The 20,988-nt window shown below is 45.4% G+C and overlaps 1 protein-coding gene across 6 annotated transcripts; it reads left to right on the forward strand.

The window, feature by feature from the left end:
• The first annotated feature begins 5,908 nt into the window (after positions 1-5,908).
• Positions 5,909-17,645, forward strand: yrk (Yes-related kinase). Of its 6 annotated transcripts, none has more exons than XM_080009218.1 (14): positions 5,909-5,974; positions 6,329-6,413; positions 9,849-9,893; positions 10,289-10,531; positions 11,041-11,143; positions 11,426-11,524; positions 11,842-11,945; positions 12,345-12,494; positions 13,395-13,559; positions 15,016-15,195; positions 15,334-15,410; positions 15,530-15,683; positions 15,771-15,902; positions 16,595-17,645. In XM_080009218.1, exons 4-14 carry the CDS (start codon positions 10,312-10,314, stop codon positions 16,801-16,803), a joined length of 1,593 nt encoding a protein of 530 aa, XP_079865344.1. In that variant the 5' UTR covers positions 5,909-5,974; positions 6,329-6,413; positions 9,849-9,893; positions 10,289-10,311; the 3' UTR covers positions 16,804-17,645. The 6 variants fall into 6 exon arrangements, with proteins under 6 accessions (XP_079865344.1, XP_079865343.1, XP_079865346.1 ...); XM_080009217.1 differs by having other exon boundaries at positions 5,913-5,974; positions 9,828-9,893; XM_080009220.1 differs by lacking the exon at positions 5,909-5,974 and adding an exon at positions 6,190-6,227.
• The last annotated feature ends 3,343 nt before the right edge of the window (positions 17,646-20,988 follow it).

Below are 20,988 nucleotides of genomic sequence, written 5' to 3' on the forward strand. Positions count from 1 at the left end.
CTGTCTATTGGTAATTATTTATAATTGTTATAAAATAATCTTTTGTGTTTATTGTCCACTAGGCATTTGAGCGTAATTCGAAGAGAGTGTAACTGATTTACACTTTGCATAGCACCAAAATAAATATTTGTTCACTATAATCATTATTTTTGTGAGAATCCCATTCACAACCCAGAGCTAATTCTGACTCATTGTTCACCATCGTTCAGTGGGAAAATCAAACAAATCTTTTTTTTATTTTTATTTTTTTATTTTGTAGAGTGCAGAGTAGAGTGGCTTGTCATGAACCGAATTTGGGGGGAAAAAAAATACATCAAAACTTTCATCACTATTGCGGATAGTACTGTATCTGAACTACAATGAGAGGGGAGTTCACATAATAATGTGGAGGAAATGTTGTCCTTACATTGTAGGCCGTCACATAATGTTTATCTTCTTGGCTTTCTCCTATAATTAAGGCAGCAGTCTTTCTTGTCTTTAATTAAGAAAACAACAGAAGTCATGGTTGTTTTCTACGGAAGCATGATTGAGTTTAATTCAAATGTTAATTCAAGTTGGAAAATGAAATTCCACAAATAAATAAAAATGTGATTCTCAGTAGCTCCCAATTACTCTTGTTATGTGGAACAATATGAACATTCAACTACAATATTCAAACTTTTTATTTTCAACAGCGAGTTTGTTTTGAGACATCGGAAATTGAAAGCAGAAATTCAAAAAAGTCTTACATGTAATTTTCTTTCAAGATTTGCCTCAGTTTGTGTTAAACACTATTCAACAATCTATCTTCTTCTTTGAGCTGCTTCCGTAAGGGGGCGCCACAGCAGATCATCTGCCTCCAATACCTTCTGTTCTGCGCATCTTCCTCCCTTACACCAACCGCCTGCATGTCCTCCCTCACCACATCCATAAACCTTCTCTTTGGCCTTCCTCTTTTCCTCTTGCCTGGCAGCTCCATCCTCAGCATCCTTCTCCCAATGTCACTCTCATCTCTCCTACACACGTGTCCAAACCATCTCAATCTGGCCTCTCTCACTTTTCCAGCAAACTGTCCAACCTGAGCTGTCCCTCTAATGTACTCATTCTTAATCCTGTCCATCCTTGTCACTCCCAATGAAAATCTCAACATCCTCAACTCTGCCACCTCCAGTTCAGCCACCTGCCTTTTAGTCAGTGCCACCGCCTCTAAACCGTACAACATGGCTGGTCTCACTACCGTCCTGTATACCTTTCCCTTCACTCTTGCTGGAACCCTTCTGTCACAGATCACTCTGGACACTGTTCTCCACCCACTCCACCCTGCCTGTACTCTCTTCTTCACCTCTCTCCCGCACTCTCCGCTGCTTTGGATGGTCGACCCCAAGTACTTGAACTCATCCGCCTTCTCCAACTCCACTCCTTGCATTCTCAGCTTTTCGCCGCCCTCCCTCCCATTCAGGCACATGTATTCTGTCTTACTCCTGCTGACTTTCATTCCTCTTCTCTCTCATTCATGGCTCCACTTCTCCAGGCTCTCCTCAACCTGCTCCCTACTCTCGCTACAGATCACAATGTCATCCGCGAACATCGTAGTCCATGGAGACTCCTGCCTGATTTCATCTGTTAACATGTCCATCACCAGTGCAAACAAGAAAGGGCTCAGAGCTGATCCTTGATGCAATCCCACCTCCACTTTGAATGCCTTCGTCACGGCTACTGCACACCTTACTACTGTCTGACTGCCCTCATACATATCCTGTACTACTCTTACGTACTTCTCTGCCACCCCCGACTTCCACATGCGATACCACACTTCCTCTCTCGGTACCCTATCATATGCTTTCTCCAAATCCACAAAGACGCAGTGCAACTCGCTCTGGCCTTCCCTGTACTTTTCCATTAGCATTCTTAAAGCAAACATTGCTTCTGTACTTCTCTTTCCTGCCATGAAACCATACTGCTGCTCGCTGATCCCCACCTCTCCTCTTAACCCAGCCTCCACTACCTTTTCCCATAGCTTCATGCTGTGGCTGATCAACTTTATTCCCCTGTAGTTACTACAGCTCTGTACGTCTCCCTCATTCTTGAAGATGGGTACCAGTATACTTCTTCCCCACTCCTCTAGCATCCTCTCCCTTTCCAGGATGGTGTTAAACAGTCTCGTTAGGAACGCCACTGCCACCTCACCTAGGCATTTCCACGCCTCCCCAGGTATGTCATCTGGCCAACTGCCTTTCCACTCTTCATCTTCTTTAATGCTCGTCTCACTTCATCCTTGCTAATTTACTGCACTTCTTGATCCACTATCCCCACATCATCCACTCTTCTCTCCCTCTCATTTTCTTCTTTCACCAACTCCTCAAAGTACTCCTTTCACCTTCTCAACACACTCTCCTCAATACTCAGCACATTCCCATCATTATTCTTCACGACCATAACGTGCTGTACATCCTTCCCAGCTTGGTCATTTTGTCTTGGCAATCAGTACAAGTCCTTTTCTCCTTCCTTACTGTCCAACCTCTCATACATCTCGTCGTATGCCTTTTCCTTTGCCTTTGCCACTTCACTCTTTGCCTTGCGCCTCATCAGCTTGTACTCCTGTCTACTTTCTTCATCTCTCTGATTATCCCATTTCTACTTCGCCAACCTCTTCTGCTCTATGCTCTCCTGTACTACCCCATTCCACCACCAAGAGTCCTTGTCTTCCTTCCTCTTCCCGCATGATACACCCTGTACCTTCTTGGCCGTCTCCCTCACCACTTCTGCGGTTGTTTCCCAGTCATCTGGTAACTATTCATTCCCACCTATTGCCTGCCTTACCTCTTCCCTAAAATGCATGCAACACTCCTTTTTCAACTTCCACCATTTTATCTTTGGCGCTTCTTTAACTCTCTTCCTTTTCTTGGCCTCCAGGGTCATCCTACAGACCACCATCCGATGCTGCCTAGCAACACACTCCCCCACCACCACTTTGCAGTCACTAATCTCTTTCAGATTGCACCTCCTGCATATGATGTAATCTTCCTGTGTGCACCTTCCCCCACTTGTATGTCACCCTGTGTTCCTCCCTCTTCTTGAACTACTTATTCGCAACAGTCAATTCCATCCTTTTGGTGAAATCCACCACCATCTGTCTTTCCACATTCCTCTCCTTGACACCATACCTACCCATCACCTTCTTGTCACCTATGTCTCTGGTCCCTTCGCCATCATGCCCATTGAGATCTGCTCCAACGACCACTCTCTCTCCCTTGGGGACGCCCTCCACCACTACATCCAACTCACTAAAGAACTCTTCTTTCTCTTCCATCTCACACCCAACTTGGGGAGCATATGCATTGACCACATTCATTATCACCCCATCAATTTCCAGCTTCATGCTCATCACTCTGTCCGACACTCTCGTCACCTCCAAAACACTCTTGACATATTCTTCCTTCAAGACTATCCCTACCCCATTTCTCCTGCCATCCACTCCAAGGTAAAAAAGTTTGTACCCGGCTCCGATACTCCTGGTCTTACTCCCCTTCCACCTGGTCTCTTGTACACCTAGTACATCTACCTTCCTTCTCTCCATCATGTCAGCCAGCTCTCTCTACCCTTCATAGTGCAAACATTCAAAGTTCCTACTCTCCTACCCTTCTTTCTCTCCTGCTGTCTCTGGACACGCCTTCCCCCTCTTCTTCTTCTTCAGCCGACAGTAGCACAGTTTCCACTGGCACCAGTGGTGGTCGTTGTTTACCCGGGCCTCGACCGATCCAGTATGGAAATCAGATTTGTTGTCCACATGTTTGATTTGGTATGGTTTTTATGCCGGATGCCCTTCCTGATGCAACCCTCTCTATTCATTCGGGCTTGAGACCGGCACTGATGATACACTGGCTCGTGCACCCCCAGTGGTTAGATTACACACTATTCAACAATATTTACTCAAATTGGGAAATTGCAGTTTGAACACTTGTTTCCAGGTACCCGCTATGCATTTTCTGTACCAAATAGAAAATCAAAATGCAAAGGCGGATTACCATTTAAATTTCTCACCTCCCTCCTCATATATCGTTATTCAAATGGCCATATTGTATTGCGCTTTCAAAAGTTGTAAATGCGAATGCATTTTGAATTACCAGATTTGAACTAAGATTTGAATGAAGTTACATATACACCAATCAGCCGCAACATTAAAACCATTGACAGGTTAAGTGAATAACATTCATCATCTCATTCCAATGGCACCTTTCAAGGGGTGGGATATATTAGGCAGCAAGTAAACAGTCAGTTCTTGAAGTTGATGTGTGAGAAGCAGGAAAATGGGCAAGCTTAAGGATCTGAGCGACTTTGACAAGGACCAAATTGTGATGGCTAAACGACTGGGTCAGAGCATCTCCAAAACAGCAGGTCTTGTGGGGTGTTCCCGGTATGCAGTGGTTACTACCTAACAAAAGTGCTCCAATGAAGGACAACTGGTGAACCGGCGACAGGGTCATGGCTGCCCATGGGCTCATTTATGCACGTGGGGAGTGAAGTCTGGTCGGATCCCACAGAACACAGAGCTACTGTAGCACAAATTGCTGAAAAGGTTAATGCTGCTTGGATAGAAAGACGTCAGAACACACAGCGCACCTCAGCTTGCTGCGTATGGGGCTGCATAGTTGCAGACCGGTTAAAGTTTAATGTTGTGGCTGATCGGTGCAATAACAATAATAATACGTTTTTACTCTGATCTTCCTTGGCTTTGGCTTTGATTTTGTATGGACATGACGGGTCTAAGTGGCTACTTACATACTGTATTGTGTATACAGTGTAAACAGTAAATATATATAGACACAGACACATTGGCCACAGTTCATTTACGAGAAGCAGCCCCACAACACTCAATGTTACCAGTTTGAAGGGAATAGTCAAATTACGTTTATAGTATGTCTACTGTTGAGTACTTTGCAACTTTGTGTCAAAATCACAAAAGTGTCAATGTCTGGTAGAGTGATAGGGGCTTTTTTGTGAGGGTTGATTTTCCGTGCAGCTTCTAACCTCAGCAGCCGGTGGTGAAGCGTGTATTGCCTGTGAAATCTGACTTTGTGGTGTGAAGGCTGGCATTGAAACTGAATACATATATCTCTAATAAGGCATATGTACGTATATAGAAATCGAATACATGATGCCTGGGGTTGTATCTGGGGTTGGAATTCTGAAAGACAGAGTTACGATTAGCTTGTCCAGTGCCGGGCTTCATCATCACTTCCTTTCTCTTTACGAGGTCACTTCCTGGCTTCAGCTCCGGGGCTACCAAGAAAGGAAGGAAGGGGGTGTGGTTGATGTCGGGGGTGGCGGGCTCTGCTTCCCATGCCCACACGCTGCAGAGTGCATGGAAAAGCAGCCCGATTCACTCTTAACCACCTTAAACCCTCATAAACGGACTGGATGAATGGATGGATGGATGGATGGATGGACAGATGAATGAATGGATATCATGTAAATCAAGATATGGCACTTTGAATGTAGTTTCCCTCTTGTAAGTCTCATTAAACAGGCTCATAAGGTAGTGCATAAAGTATGGACCTTTCAGAAACTCAGCTTTACAAAAGTGTATTTTTTGGTGTGTGTGTGTGTGTGTGTGTGTGTGTGTGTGTGTGTCTCCCTCTCTCTCTCTCTGCCACCCTGATGAGCTGTGTAAGTCAGTGAAAAAAAACTTGATTATACACGCCCATACATCCATCCCTTTCTGTTTCTCCATTCCACTGTATCTGGAGAAGGATGTAGTGACGTCATGTGGAAACAGGACGTCCCGCTGGCTGAGACACCTTGGTATTGCTCTCTCTCTCTCACTCTCTCTCTCTCTCTCTCTCTCTCTCTCGCTCTCTCTCTCTCCCTCCCCAAGGTCTCAGTGACAGCTCTCTTCCCATTGTTCTATCACTCCTGCCCCACTCAGGCTCTGCATCCTGTGGCGCTTCCTGCTGGCTGGGGGAGAGATGGAGAAATTGTAGAGCAACAAGTAGAGGTAAGAAAGAGAGAGGTGACCAATGAAAAGAAAAACTGGAGTGTGTGTGTGTGTGTGTGTGTGTGTGTGTGTGTGTGTGTGTGTGTGTGTGTGTGTGTGTGTGTGTGTGTGTGTGTGTGTGTGTGTGTGTGTGTGTGTGTGTGTGTGTGTGTGTGTGTGTGTGCTTGCGCTTCCAGTGTTAACTCCCTGCTGGGAGCAGCTTATCTGTGCTCCACTGGGCAGGAAAGGGTGTGTCACTCAGATTTGGATGTTTGTGAGTGTAATGATATTGTGCTGGTATTGTGATTTTTTTTTTTTATGTGAGAGAGGTAGAACGAGGGGAAAGTTTATTTTTTGTTTTGTTTTGTGGATCAGACTTTCTGGGACTGACACTTCTTCAAGCTTGACAACAGGCCAAGTGACACTTTTCCCGAGGAGCAGCTTTGAAGTAGCCTTAAAGGTACAGTCCATCATTTCTCATGTTTCTCCCTATTTTCAACTCTGCTGTGATGTCATTGCTCCTGTAAACAAATCTTTGGATGGGCTAGATAGATTCAGCCCAGTCATGGGTGTGAATTGCAGCAGTACTGAACTTAAATGATTTAAAGAAATGAGAAATCAAGCACTTTTCTGGACTTGAAATCGCAATTCCTCTAAATGCAGAAACGCACCAATCGGAACAAATAGTTTGTCGCACTTTATTGGAAACATAAAATGCTTTAATACCAGATTTCGAACAATGCCTTAAACGTGGCGAAATCTGGCAATGTATGTGCAGCGAAACAAGTGTAACCAGTGATAGATGTTTTTCTTTTACCGAACAAAAAGAGGATGTGGTTGCTGCAGGGAGTGAGAAAGGACAGAGCAGAATAATAATCGGACTGAGAAGGATTCCTCCTTTTTACGAGTATTGCCAGCATGAGGCTATGTCTGATATTGGAAGCCCTGTAAAGGTTCTTGGCTGTCAAATGATTTGAATTGATTATCACTGAGCTGAAATACCACGACCAGCTTCACCTTGTGTATGATGTGGGTACACAGAAGGTTATATATTTGGTTCTGAATGAAGTATGGGCCTCGTTGTCCGTCTCTTTATGCCATGATGGCTACAGGACAATCTCAGTAATATCCTACTTATTAATCAATAAAATTACTAACAGAAGACGAGGATTGATGATTAACAGGCCGTTAGGTTAAGAGAATCCAAATGATAAGGGCCCGAAGCCTGTTTTGTTCAGAAAGTCGAGCTTGTCCTTCCTTGGCTGCTTCATGGTCCAATAGAGCGGTTATAATAATAATAATATTAATAAAAATAATAATAATATCTATTCATATCTGTACAATCATGTTGAAAGGTATTTTGTTTGACCAAGTCCTGTTTAATGTGTAATTAATGTCGCTGTGACGTCGGTTTTCTTTTGGTTCTGTGATTAGGGAACCTGCCCGTGCAAGTCAACAGATAAAAACCCTTTTACAAGAACAACCTCAAGTTGAGAAATAAGAACTTTGGTGGTTTTCAAAAATGTCCCCTCTGTGTTTTGTAACTGAACAATTGCTATTTTGGGGGGGAAAGACAGGTGTCCTGTTTGTATAATAAATATGATATTTATTATAATATAGTAATCTATAAGGCCATGCGTAGTTAACATATGCCGTACCTACGTACCATAGCTGTGTGTTTATGAACTCACACAAGGGGCTGAGAGAGAGAGAGACAGAGAGAGAGGTTCACAGGTTGGCCCTGAGAAGAGGAACTTGACTGGACCGTTGTTACATTTAGTCCTGCATCTAGCCTCTCATATAAGAGGAACTACCAAACAGATGCACACTTGTACTTTTGTACCCTCAAAAATCATGTGAACACATATTTAATACGGAATGGAAACAGAATGGAATAGGTTAGTTAACGTATGGGGACATGGCCTCTTTAGGAGCCAACACATGGCATTTGAGGCTGAAGGACATTGATTAAAGGGTGATTCATTTATTTGTTGAAATCGAGACACATGCACAGACACACCCCACTCCCCAAGGAGCACGTACATCAGGAAGTTCTCTTCACAGAGAGTTGAGTGTCACGGTTGTGTTGATGGTTGATGGTTTCGGCTTTTAAGTGTGTGTTGCATGTGCGTGTGTGTGTAGGTGTCTCTGATGATATGCTTGAACCGTTAAAGCCTTTATTTGACTGTTTCAGGAGAGAGCGAGAGAGAGAGAGAGAGAGGGGAGGGAGGGAGGGAGGGAGAGAGAGAGAGAGAGACTGACGGGAACAATGATCGCATGGGCTGCCATGCAAAGTAGCCCTTGTGTGTGTGTGTCCTTTTATAATTGTTGTTGTGCCACTGCTCGTACGTGGTCTTGCGGGTGTCTCAGAAAGGGCTGGGAAAGGATAAACAGAAGAGTAAGGATGAAAGGTGCGATAGAGGGCCTCCCTGAAACCTCTGCATTCGTAAGAGAGAGAGAGAGAGAGCGAGAGAGCCTGTGAGAGTAGAGGCCATCACAAAGGAGAGAAAAACACCACGGAGAGAGGTGTGTGTGCAGCTGCGTTGTGTGTATGAGTTTCCAGGAAAAGGGGGAGCCATCAGAAGGGCGGACAGGAAGCTCTAACAGGGCTAACTTCCTGTGGCTCTCCTGATGGCGGACCAGATAGAGTGTGTGTGTGTATGTGTGTACATGTGACTTTTTTTTTTTATATTTTGCCCTGAATTAGCGACAAGCGGCAGGCTGTTTTGGATGTTGCTCATAATAGCCATTGTTGCTTGGGCTTTGGAGGATTTCTGGCAATTGGAGGTGTTGAAGGAACAGACCAGCAGCTCTCCATGTTTTTCCTTCCCAGAATCCCTTGCGCTCCCGTCCTGATGAAACTAGATTCTGATTTCAGTCTTGTGACATTTTGTCCTCTACTGTTCTCTATGCTGTTCTCAACCGTTCTCTATGCTGTTCTCAATACTGTTCTCTACTGCTCTCTATACTGTTCTCTGTACTATTCTCAATTCTGTTCTCTCTACCGTTCGCTATACTATTTTCTACACTGTTCTCTCTACTGTTCTCTACTGTTCTCTATACCATTGTCTCTACTGTTCTCTATACACTTCTCTACTGTTCTCTATACTATTCTCTCTACAGTTCTCTATACTGTTCTCTATAGTTCTCTACTGTTCTCGATACTGTTCTCTATACTGTTATCTACAGTTCTCTATACTGTTCTCTATGCTGTTTTCTCCTGTTCTCCACTGTTCTCAATACTGTTCTCTATGCTGTTTTATATATTGTTCTCTATGCTGATCTCTACTGTTCACTATACTACTCTCTCTACTCTTCTCTATACTGCCCTCCACTGTTCTCTATGTTCTCTACTGTTCTCTATGCTGTCCTCTATCCTGTTCTCTATAGTGTTATCCATCGTTCTCTATTCTCTTCTCTATTCTCTTCACTCTTCACAGTTCTGTATTTTTCTCAATTCTGCGAATGCCACCCTGATCACAAGGCATTGGATGATTTGAGGCGTATGCTTCCAAATAGTTTGTTAAAGAATCCACATACTATATATCCACGCATATAAATTGTCACAAAGTCCATGGTTTCATGTTCTAAAGCCATCTAATTCATAGTAGATTACACTACTGACTGAGTCTTCTCTCTAACTGTGAAGTAGAAGGGGAAGTGGCTTACCTCACAGTCTCTATCTCTCGCTCTCTCTCTATCTGTCTCAACTTTACGCTGTCCCTCTGTTCTTCTCGCTTTCTCTCAGTTTTGTCTTTCTCCTTTCACATGTCAAGTGTTTTAAGGGTTTTTCTTTCTCCTGCTTTTCTCCCATGTTCTGCACTTTGATCTTTTTCCTTATTTTTTCCTTGCCACTACCAACCGTTCTCTCCAGCCTCTCTTCCTCTCCTCCCAGTGGGCGATGGTGATGGACAGATGATCTGACAGAGGAAGTCATCAGGTGAGTGCAGTTCACCTAGTGAACCTCTAGTGAAGGCGATGAAAGAGGGATCAGTTTAAAGTTTGAAAGTTTTAGTTTCTCTTCATTTTATCACTAACTTCCCCTCACTTCCCCATTCCCATTCTCAGTGTCAGTGTGTGTGTGTGTGTGTGTGTGTGTGTCTAAATTGTGCATGTGGTGTTCTTTTGTGGCGAAATATTTTGTTTTTAGTTGCTAGTAGCATTGGAAGTTGCCTTATCAAGAACAAATGAAATCATTACATAAATTTGGAATGGCCAGTTCTCAGTATCGGTGCATTGGAAGGTAAACTGGGAGGTAAATGATACCGCTGCATGGAAATCATGCAAGTAAATGTGAGGGTTGTAATCGAAGGCCATTTCTCCTGTCTGCCGTAGAGACCATCTTCGTGCTGGTTAATATGGGGTGTGCCTGTTGCAAGCAGAAGAAGGCCTCGAAAGCAGCAGCAGCAGCGGCAGAAGGGGAGGCTGCGGATGCATCTCCTAGCAACGCAGATGGGGGCGTGTCCCCGGCCCGCTACTGTCCCGACCCCACACAGACCATCCCGGACTACAACAAGCTCTTCTCCCCCACCGTCTTCCCCAGTGCCAGCACACAGCCACGACCCGGCGGCATCACAGGTAGGAGTCAGGTTCTGTGTGTGTGTGTGTGTGTGTGTGTGTGTGTGTGTGTGTGTGTGTGCGTGTGCGTGCGTGCGTGCGTGCGTGCGTGTCTGTTATAGATGGAGACCTTGTACATTTGATCTTATTTTGTATGCCATTCTTACCTTAATATTGACTGAAGCATTGTCTTTTAACAAAATCTTCACATTCATCATCATTGTTTGCAGGTAATATGCACTCAGGGTTACTTGTTCTTTCAAGAATAATGTTGCCTTCTCCAAACTTTTCTGTACGTATCTTTTATTCCTGTTCACTGAGCTGTGGTGTGGAAATGCCTAAAAAGAATTAATTCAATTCAATTAATTAAAAAAAAAATCTGTGAATCATCTATCTCAGGTCATGGTCCTCAGGTACCTGTATTACTGGTGAATAGAATCAATGGGGTTTTTCTTTGCCATCTTTTTAAATTCACTAATTGTGTGTGTGTGTGTGTGTGTGTGTGTGTGTGTGTGTGTGCGTGTGTGCAGGCGGGGGAGTCACTCTCTTCATTGCACTGTATGATTACGATGCTCGCACTGAAGATGACCTCACGTTTGAGAAAGGAGAGAAATTCCATATCATTAACAACACGTGAGTACACACATGTGATGACGTAATGAGCAGTAATTTTACCAGCAATCATGTTGGCAAATGTCATTTGTGTTCATGGAGATTAATTTATGCTGTGTGTGTGTGTGTGTGTGTGTGTGTGTGTGTGTGTGTGTGTGTGTGTGTGTGTGTGTGTGTGTGTGTGTGTGTATGTATGTATGTATGTATGTATGTATGTATGTATGTATGTATGTATGTATGTATGTATGTGTGTGTGTGTGTGTGTGTGTGTGTGTGTGTGTGTGCGTGTGCGTGCTGTTCCAGAGAGGGGGACTGGTGGGAGGCTCGGTCACTGGATACAGGGAACTCAGGATTCATCCCCTCCAACTACGTAGCCCCTGTAGACTCCATACAGGCTGAGGAGTGAGTACACACTGTACTGGTATGTAAGTGAGTAAATACACCTGATTAGTGAGGACCCATGTTCCTGGTGCACTAAACCAAAGAAATTGTCAGTTTGGAGACCAGTCCCCACAAGTATAGTAAAATAAACACACATGCACACACGCACACACACACACACGAGAGGTTGTTTAGCATGTGTGTTGGCCATCACAGAGGTAGTGCACCTGCTTTTTTTCAACATAAGAATTATAAATGTCCATACTTTGGTGAGCTGAGATGAATGGGTGTTGTTGCTGTGGTAATGTGTGTTGTCGTTGTCATTGCCGTGGCGACAGGTGGTATTTTGGGAAGATGGGGCGGAAAGATGCAGAGAGGCAGTTGATGGGCCAAGGTAACCAGCGAGGAACTTTCCTAATACGAGAGAGCGAGACCACAAAGGGTGAGCTGGCACGCACGCTCACACGCACGCACGCACGCACACACACACACGCACACACACACACACACATAAGTGCAATGTCAAGAACCAAGCCATTGAGATTCCACGACATGAGGAAGCATTACCTAACAAACCCCTGGTGTGATGACAGATTCTCTCTCTCTCTCTCTCTTTGTCTCTCTCTCTCTTTCGCCCCCTCCCCAGTCTTGAAGGTTTAAATATTTGTGTATCACATATTTCGCATTGTGAAAACATTATGAGTAGTTCATATTTACAAAGTTTTATAAAGTTGCTTAGGAACTTAAGTTCTGCATTCCTTTGTCTCTTTCTCTCCGTCTCGTCTCCCCTTCTCCATTTCCTTTTCCCCCTCTTTTTTTTCTTGTTTTTCTCCACCCGCAGGTGCCTACTCTCTGTCGATCCGTGATTTGGACGAAGTCAAGGGAGACCACGTCAAGCACTATAAGATCCGCAAGTTGGACAATGGTGGCTATTACATCACCACGCGATCACAGTTTGACACCGTGCACGAGCTGGTGGCGCACTACACAGGTACACACACACACACACACACACACACATGTTTGTATAATAGGATAACTTAAAAATGACCCCTGTTTCGTAATGACCCTTGCTATAGTAAAATGTATATTAATCTCTAAAAATAGAAAGGGAAAGGTAGTATGGAAAGTAATTTCCATCAAAATTTCCCGTGACCCTTAACACACACATTGTACCCTAATTTCTGTACCTGACGGAGTTATTGAAATTAGCGTTGTTGTGTTTGTATTGTACTTTGTGAGGATCATTCTATAGCTCCTGCCTCCCCGGATTTCCTTTAAGTTCACCATCTTCCTCCTCTCCAGGACGCCTTCTAGGTTTTAGAACACACCCGGGTGCATCTCAAATCAAAGCCTCCTTAGCCTTCTTCATGACTATTTGAGTCAATGGTAGACCTCTTGATTTCTTTGAAGCTCAGCCCACAGCTGGCCTGTCAGGTTGCAGGTTCCCACCCTTTTGTTTCCTCTGCTCGGTGTCTGTCTGTCCTCTGGTGGCCACTGCTGGTAATGGAAGCACTCTGCAGTACTCTGCAATCCAATGTGTGTCCTCTCTGCTGATATGGCTGCCATGCAATCTGTGTGAAAATATCTAGAAGCCACTAAAAACATATTTTTGCTTGTTTTTAGCCTTGATTGATGTTATTTCAATGCCTTAGGGCCGCTGTGTGTTTGCTAATAAATCAGAATGCCATTGTATTTAAGGTTTTGCTTCAGACGCTCACATTTAAATTCACATGAAATGATTACATGTTGCCTTGCTTTTGAGCATAAGCCTTTTCTCTGACTCCGTCTGTGTTTGTTTGTACTGTTCCTCCTATGCTTCACCCTCCTATGCCTGTCTGCCTCTCTCTCTCTCTCTCTCTCTCTCTCTCTCTTGCTCTCTGGCTCTCAGAGAGAGCAGCAGGCCTGTGCTGCCGTTTGATTGGCAGCTGTAGGCGCGGCATGCCTAAGCTGGCTGATTTATCAGTGAAGACCAAGGATGTGTGGGAGATTCCCCGTGAATCCCTGCAGTTGATTAAGAAACTGGGCAATGGGCAGTTTGGAGAAGTCTGGATGGGTAGGACCAAGGTGGTGCGGGGAGTGGGCTGGGGGTTAAGAGGACAGGCAATGCACACCTGTGTGGACCAATAAAGCCAGGGTCAGGATGGCGGCATAGAAGTCATTAGTATCGGGGATAATTCCTACATACAGGTGTGCATCAGACCCCTCCTCCTCCTCCTCCTCCTCCCCTGTGGTTGCATGCACATGTCTCCATGTCTCATCTCATTACCCGCCTTCCCCCTCCATTTTTCCTTCTCCCTACATTACTCCATCCCCCTCCCATCCTTCACCTCTCTCCCCTCTGCACACTTCACCCATCCCTCCACCCTTTCTCTTTCCTTTCACACTTCTCCCTTCTCCCTCCTCCTTGGTTTCCGACGCTCGCCAACAGGCAGTCACGACGGGCTGTGTTACTACCTGACCACGCCCTGTCCCAACAGCACCCCGCTCACCATGGGCCTGGGCCGCGATGCCTGGGAGGTGCCCCGGAACGCGTTGCTCCTTAACACCAAGCTGGGGCAGGGCTGCTTCGGGGATGTGTGGATGGGTGAGCCCCCCGACGCCGCTGGTGTCTGTCGCCCCCTGCTGTCCTGGAAGAAGCCTTGTTTTCCCAGTGTCGTGCTCTGTCAAAGTCTGTTCTCTGATGTCTGCCATGTCCAAGTTTTCGGGACACTAAATATCTTTGGCTGTGGCTTAGAATGTTCTATGATCCTGGTCAATTCTGCCTACAAAGTTTTTATCATCTGAGATGAGTGGTCAGCAAAAGCGAGTAGCCAGCAATAATTGACCGTTATCGCACATTCTGAATCAACTGAATCCGTGTCTTCTGTTTTTGTGTTTCTGTGCGTTGTATTATTCCCTGGTGACTGATAAGCTGTGTCTGTGTGTGTGTGTGTGTGTGTGTGTGTGTGTGTGTGTGTGTGTGTGTGTGTGTGTGTGTGTGTGTGTGTGTGTGTGTGTGTGTGTGTGTGTGTGTGTGGCTCAGGTGCTGTTGGCGCTGATGTAAGACCTGTAACCCTCCCTGTCACTCCTTCCTACACCTCCTTACCTCCCACATCACACATGCTCATCCCCATAAGAATAATGTGCATGTGTCATTGTGTCTTTGTGTGTGTGTGTGTGTGGTTGTCAAAGATCTTGCCCCACGTTGAAAGATCATTTGTTTCTTTCGACAGTTGTGTGTGTGTGTGTGTGTGTGTGTGTGTGTGTGTGTGTGTGTGTGTGTGTGTGTGAGAGTGAGAGTGTGTGTGTGTGTGTGTATGTTTGCCATGTAGGTGTGAGCATGCCTCTGTAAGCATGTGAGGTGTGAAGTTCACGCATGAAGCTGTGTTTACATGTTTGTACGTATGTGTGTTTGGTGTGTGTATCTCTGTCAATGTCTGTATGTGTGTGTGTGTGTGTGTGTGTGTGTGTGTGTGTGTGTGTGAGCATCCCTTTCTCCGTGCACTCACACCCTGCTGTCTGTATTCCAGGCATGTGGAACGGCACCACCAAGGTGGCGGTGAAGACTCTGAAGCCAGGCACCATGTCCCCCGAGGCATTCCTGGAGGAGGCTCAGATCATGAAGAGGCTCCGCCACGACAAGCTGGTGCAGCTCTACGCCGTGGTGTCGGAGGAGCCCATCTACATCATCACCGAGTTCATGAGCCAAGGTGTGGAGCCAAGCAGACTGTCAGCTGTGTGACACAAAAAATGCTCTCCAAAAATGTACCGCAGTCACACTATATACAGTATATACAGTATACAGGTATAGATAGGTCTAGGTTTATTTTTTCATGTTTTTCATATAGGGAGCTTGCTGGACTTTCTAAAAGATGGGGAGGGACAGAGCCTCAAGTTGCCTCAGTTGGTGGACATGGCTGCACAGGTAAACTAAACTTCCACATAAACACGCACACTTGCTTGAACCTGGAAATACCTTAGAGATCGACACGGCTGTAACACTCTTTTTTTATCTGTTCTGTCTTTCTGTAACCTGTTGTGTAGATCGCTGCAGGAATGGCCTACATCGAAAGGATGAACTACATTCACCGTGATCTACGCGCGGCCAACATCCTGGTTGGGGAAAATCTAGTGTGCAAGATCGCTGACTTCGGCCTGGCCAGGCTCATTGAGGACAACGAGTACACCGCCAGACAAGGTCGGAAGTCCTGACATTGAGTGTTTATGTGTGTATTTGCGTGTCTACTCCGGTCACACTGACTGTGTGTTTCTGCTGTGATTTCAGGGGCTAAGTTCCCCATCAAGTGGACTGCTCCAGAGGCGGCGCTGTACGGGCGCTTCACCATCAAGTCTGACGTCTGGAGTTTCGGCATCTTACTCACCGAGCTCATCACCAAGGGACGTGTGCCATACCCAGGTACGAGGAACCGTCCTCCACTCACTAATCCATGCCTTTTCTCGTCCGTCTGACACAGACGAGACAGACTGTGGGAATGTACTGGCGACTCGCAACCAAAAGGTGCTAGTAGTACAAAACATGATGCCTGATGGACTGTATAATATGTTTCATTAGGTGCACAACCTGTGTTTATTGTCATTGCTTGGTGAAGGGCAACCTTAATTTCCAGGTTTTTATTTATTTTATTTTATTTTATATTATTTATTTTACCTGTGCTGTCAGCAGGCTTATTATTTATTTATATATGAATGATATCATATTCTATGTATTATTATTTTTATTTTATTTTTTATCAAATATATGTTTTTTTATGATATTTATTATAATTATTTATGAAACTAAAGAAAGTTGTTGCCGGTGCTGGTGCTGGTATGGTGATAGATCGTCATATACAAGTACAAGATCAGGGTAAAGACATATTCCTGATATTTCAGAAATATGTCAATGTTGTTTTGCTTTTTTGAAGAGACTACATATTTGCCAATTTTGGTCAACCTGTTGTTGTTGTTTTGTTTTTCAACCCTTTATTAAGGCAACTCTTCGTCCTCATCACACTCTATTACCACACTCTTTCTCCTCCCCTAAAACCCTATTTTTCTACACCAATACCCCTGTTACCCCCATTCCTCCGCTCTCTCTTCCCCCACCAGGCATGAACAACCGGGAGGTGCTGGAGCAGGTGGAGCGGGGCTACCGGATGCCGTGCGCCCAGGGCTGCCCCGGCTCGCTCCACGAGCTCATGCTGCAGTGCTGGCGGCGCGAGGCCGACGAGAGGCACACCTTTGAGTACCTGCAGTCCTTCCTGGAGGACTACTTTACTGCCACGGAGCCCCAGTACCAGCCCGGAGAAAACCTGTGAGAGACCAGGGGACATGAGCAGACAGACAGAGAGATACATGCAAACACACACACACACACACACACACACACACACACATATTGGTTGACAGACGTGTTGTGGTATCTACGGATGCATAACCTCAGATAGTTTCCTCATCTCGGTCCTGTTTACAGGGAACAATCCAGGGGCAAATTACTCAAATTATGTGGTCTTATGTCTCCTGGCTCGGCCAGCACAAGGAAATGGAAATGACGACTGGTGCCATATTGCTTCACTCTGTAACCATGACAACTAGGAACTAAAAGAAGCAGAAGTGGGGGTGTTTAGGCATCGGCTCGTAAAAATACATGTTTTTTTTTTTCTTCATTACATTTAATTTCAGAAGGAGATGAACCTGGCTTTTCCATTTAATTTAAATTTGAAAAAACAGAATGTTTTTAATGTCTTTTGGTTGTCGAGATGACTTTAATACTGTTGGTTTCAACCTGGATTTCTAGTCTGTCAATTTAAGAGATGTTTTTTGATTTAATTTTAGTGCCTTCATACTCTGTTACCAAAATCTGGAGGCTTAAATGCAAAGTTATGCGGTTTATCTGACAATTTCAATGACAATGTTGTATAATCTTTCTCTTTCTACTGTTTTTAATTTAACTCAACTATATCTGTGCATCCAGAATAATGCTATATCACTTTCCTAACATGTATACTATTTTAAGGTGATTTTAGGTCACTATGTGTGAACTTGGGAAGAAAAAATTATTTTTATTCTGTGTTTGAACCTGACTGTTCTCTGCCATATGATTGTAACACAGATCAGTGTTATTTTAGTTATTTTACTCCTTGTGTAATAAACATTCAAAACTCTGTACTACAGCTTGGTTATTTTTAATAGACTGACACAAATGAACCCCTTTATCCATAATTATAAACAGTCGTACAGACATGGCCAGTGAATGCCCATCTTTATTTTGATTTATTTTACCCTGTTAAAAAAAACCTCTTTATTTGACTATTAGCATTTTTGGTTTCAAGAAAAATATTTTCAGGTGTATTCAGCCGTGAATCACAGAAACAACAGATGCTTTCATTTGGACTTTTCTTTCCTCTGCCAGTCAAATCCAATAAATATAAAAAAATGAAGAGGTGAATCACTAAGCTCTTTAAATTTGGATGGAAACAGGCAAAATAATCCAAACTACCCGTTAAATATATTTGTATCCCATAAGAATAAGAATTTCACTCAAGCAAATGATGTTCAGCCACAACATGCAGACACGAGCTGCCAATATCGACATGAATTGTCCACAATTTATTTTTGCCTCTCCATCTCATCTGCACCATATTATCCCTGCTACTCTCTCTCTCTCTCTCACCCTCTCTCTCATAACATCCCCCTCTCTGTCAAACCCATTCTCCCTCTTCATCCCATCCCTCCATCCCTCTGGGATTCTCCCCAGCTGTTTTTATTTATATATATATATGGAGAGAGAGAGAGAGAGAGAGAGAGAGAGAGAGAGATAGAGATAAAACGACATTTCCCACAATTCTACCCCGCAAGGCCGAGGCAAGCTACGGGTGCCCGGATGGCTCTGACAGCCAGGCACGTCTGAGAGAAAAGGCAGCGCTGGGCGCACAAGACAGCGGGGCTGGGATCGCACAGACACGGGCTTTTTCTCCGCTGCGTCTCTCCCCTTTCCTCCCCGCTCCTCCCGCACCGTGGGCTGCCCCCTTGCGTGTCACCCCACGCCATCCCCAAAAACACGCGCACGCTGGAGGAGAGGGGACAGCGGAAGCCCCACAAAGCAGCGCATCTCCGGGCGTGCAGATGTTGACGTGAGAGGGGGGCAGAAGAGGTTTTTTTTTTTTTTTTTTTTTTTTTTTTTTTTCCCTTCTCCAGTGACGCGCACGGCGGCGTCAGCGGACGCGCACGGACCGGGGATCCTTTTCAGTGCGCGTGCCCGTGCACGCAGCGGCTCCTTGACACGGGATGAGGAGCGGGACACCGACGGCAGCCCCCGGCAGCCCCCCACCGCAGCCCGGTGAGTGTGTGTGTGTGTGTGTGTGTGTGTGTGTGTGTGTGTGTGTGCGTGAGTGTGTGTGCGTGTGTGTGTGTGTCTGTGTGTATCTGCGCTCGATCCAAACCTATGCGCCGCGCAAGCCGCGCGCCGTGCACTCCGCCGCAGCCAGATGTGCGCACCGCTGGCTGTGTTTCGGGGTTTGAAGGAATTTCCATTTTTCCATCAACCGGCACCACACGCACTGATTCATCTGGCGTCGTTTAGTGTGAATGGTAAGTCGACTCAAATGTTGATAACGAGACACTGGTCAAGTTGCGGAGCGTGCGGACTCACATACTGTCTTGTTTATGTTTTTTTTGTTTTTTTTTTGTTTTTTATCTTGAGTTTGTCGGGAGTTTACTAATCAGGGGTCAGATGACAGGAGCGAGGGAGAGGTTGGACATGACTGTACCCGGATCAGTGGATACATTACATATAGGTGCAATGCTGTCCTAAGACATTATAGATAAATAATAATAACTGACATGTATGTGCAGTACTCTGCCAGATGTTTGCTATGATCAGCCTGGGGTCCGAGCACCATCTCCCCGCTCACCAGCTCCACCTGAGCCGTCAGGGAGTGCAGCTCATCCCGCATTGGCAACAAGCTTCTGCTGGAGTGACGCCCACAGCCAGAGCCGCGCTGTGCTCATGGTGGTGATTATCACCTCCTGTCTGTGGGAGACGAGGAGGCACGGGGAAGTAGGGAGAGAGTGGGGTGGGGGGTGGCAGAAGAAGACAAAGAACGAGAGAAAACGAGAGAGGGAGAGAGAGAGAGGGAGACAGAGAGAGAGAGAGAGAGAGAGAGAGAGAGAGAGAGAGAGAGAGAGAGAGAGAGAGAGAGAGAGAAAGAGAAGTCAATGTCAATGTCTGGGCTGTGACAGCTCTGGTTATTTAGGGGCCCTTAGCGACGTGCACTGGCTGTCCTCATGCAGGTGCCTTCAGTATGCAGATGGATGTGGTCTGTCTGTCTATCTGTCTGTCTGCCTGTCTGCCTGCCTGCCTGCCTGCCTGCCTGCCTGCCTGGCTGCCTGCCTGTCTCTCTGTCTATCTAATTCACATTCTCAGTCTTACCCCCCCTCTTCCACTTTATGGGAGGAGGGTGAATTTGTTGCATTCATGCAGTTCAGACTTATGTATAGCTTTATGTTATAACAGCAAAGAATAAAGACTGATCATGTGTTCCGCTGTGTGTGTGCGTGTGTGTGTCTATCTGTCTTTGTGCATTCATACATATTGGTAAGTTGTAGGTGTGTATGTATATATATATATATATATATATATATATATATATATATATATATACATATATATATATATACATATACATACATATATGTGTGTGTGTGTGTGTGTGTGTGTGTGTGTGTGTGTGTGTGTGAATGTGTGAAATTGTGTGTGTGTGTGGTGGGGGGGGCCGATAGAGAGAGCGAGAGAGAGTGAGAAGTGAAAATATAACAGCACAGGCCTATTGTGTTTCCTACCTGTGTGAGCGGGGCTAGTTGTCATAGCAACGGCCTTGTAGCTCCGTGATGTTCCTCCTGTCCTCATTGGCAGGGTCAGCACACCTTGCATACCCCATCTCACGGCAAAACGACAAGAGAGTGTGTTTGAGTACGTGTGTGTGTGTGTGTGTGTGTGTGTGTTTGTGTGCCTGTTGGCGGGAGTGTCTCTGCACAGCGGAAGTGCCTTTTGTTTGACCCTCTGCAGTATATTAGCGTGTGGGTTGATGCCACAGCTACGCCTGTGTGCAAACCTCTGTTTTCTTTTGTGTGTGTGTGTGTGTCTGTGTGTGTGTGTCAGTGTGTGTGTGTGTGTGTGTGCGTGCGACCGTCTCATAGCGATCAACCTGCTGATATGACAGCCTCCAGCTCCACCAATCACCTGTCTCCTCTCTCCACCTATCAGCATGGGACGTTTCGGAGGCCGCTTCCTCTTTGTACATAGGTCGCCATGGAGATGGAGCAGAGAAAGTTGACACACGTGTGCATGTACACCGGCACATGTGTACGCACATGCTCATACGTGCACGCGAGTCAACTCAAACTCACATGGCCTCACAGGCACAGGATGGCTATGCTGACCAGCGCTCTGTCCCCTGGAAGTGTATGGGATGCAGCCAGGGTGAGGTGTCACTTACTGAATT

The sequence above is a fragment of the Zeus faber genome (genome assembly GCF_960531495.2).
Source record: "Zeus faber genome assembly, chromosome: 1".
NCBI classification, from domain to species: Eukaryota; Metazoa; Chordata; class Actinopteri; order Zeiformes; family Zeidae; genus Zeus; species Zeus faber.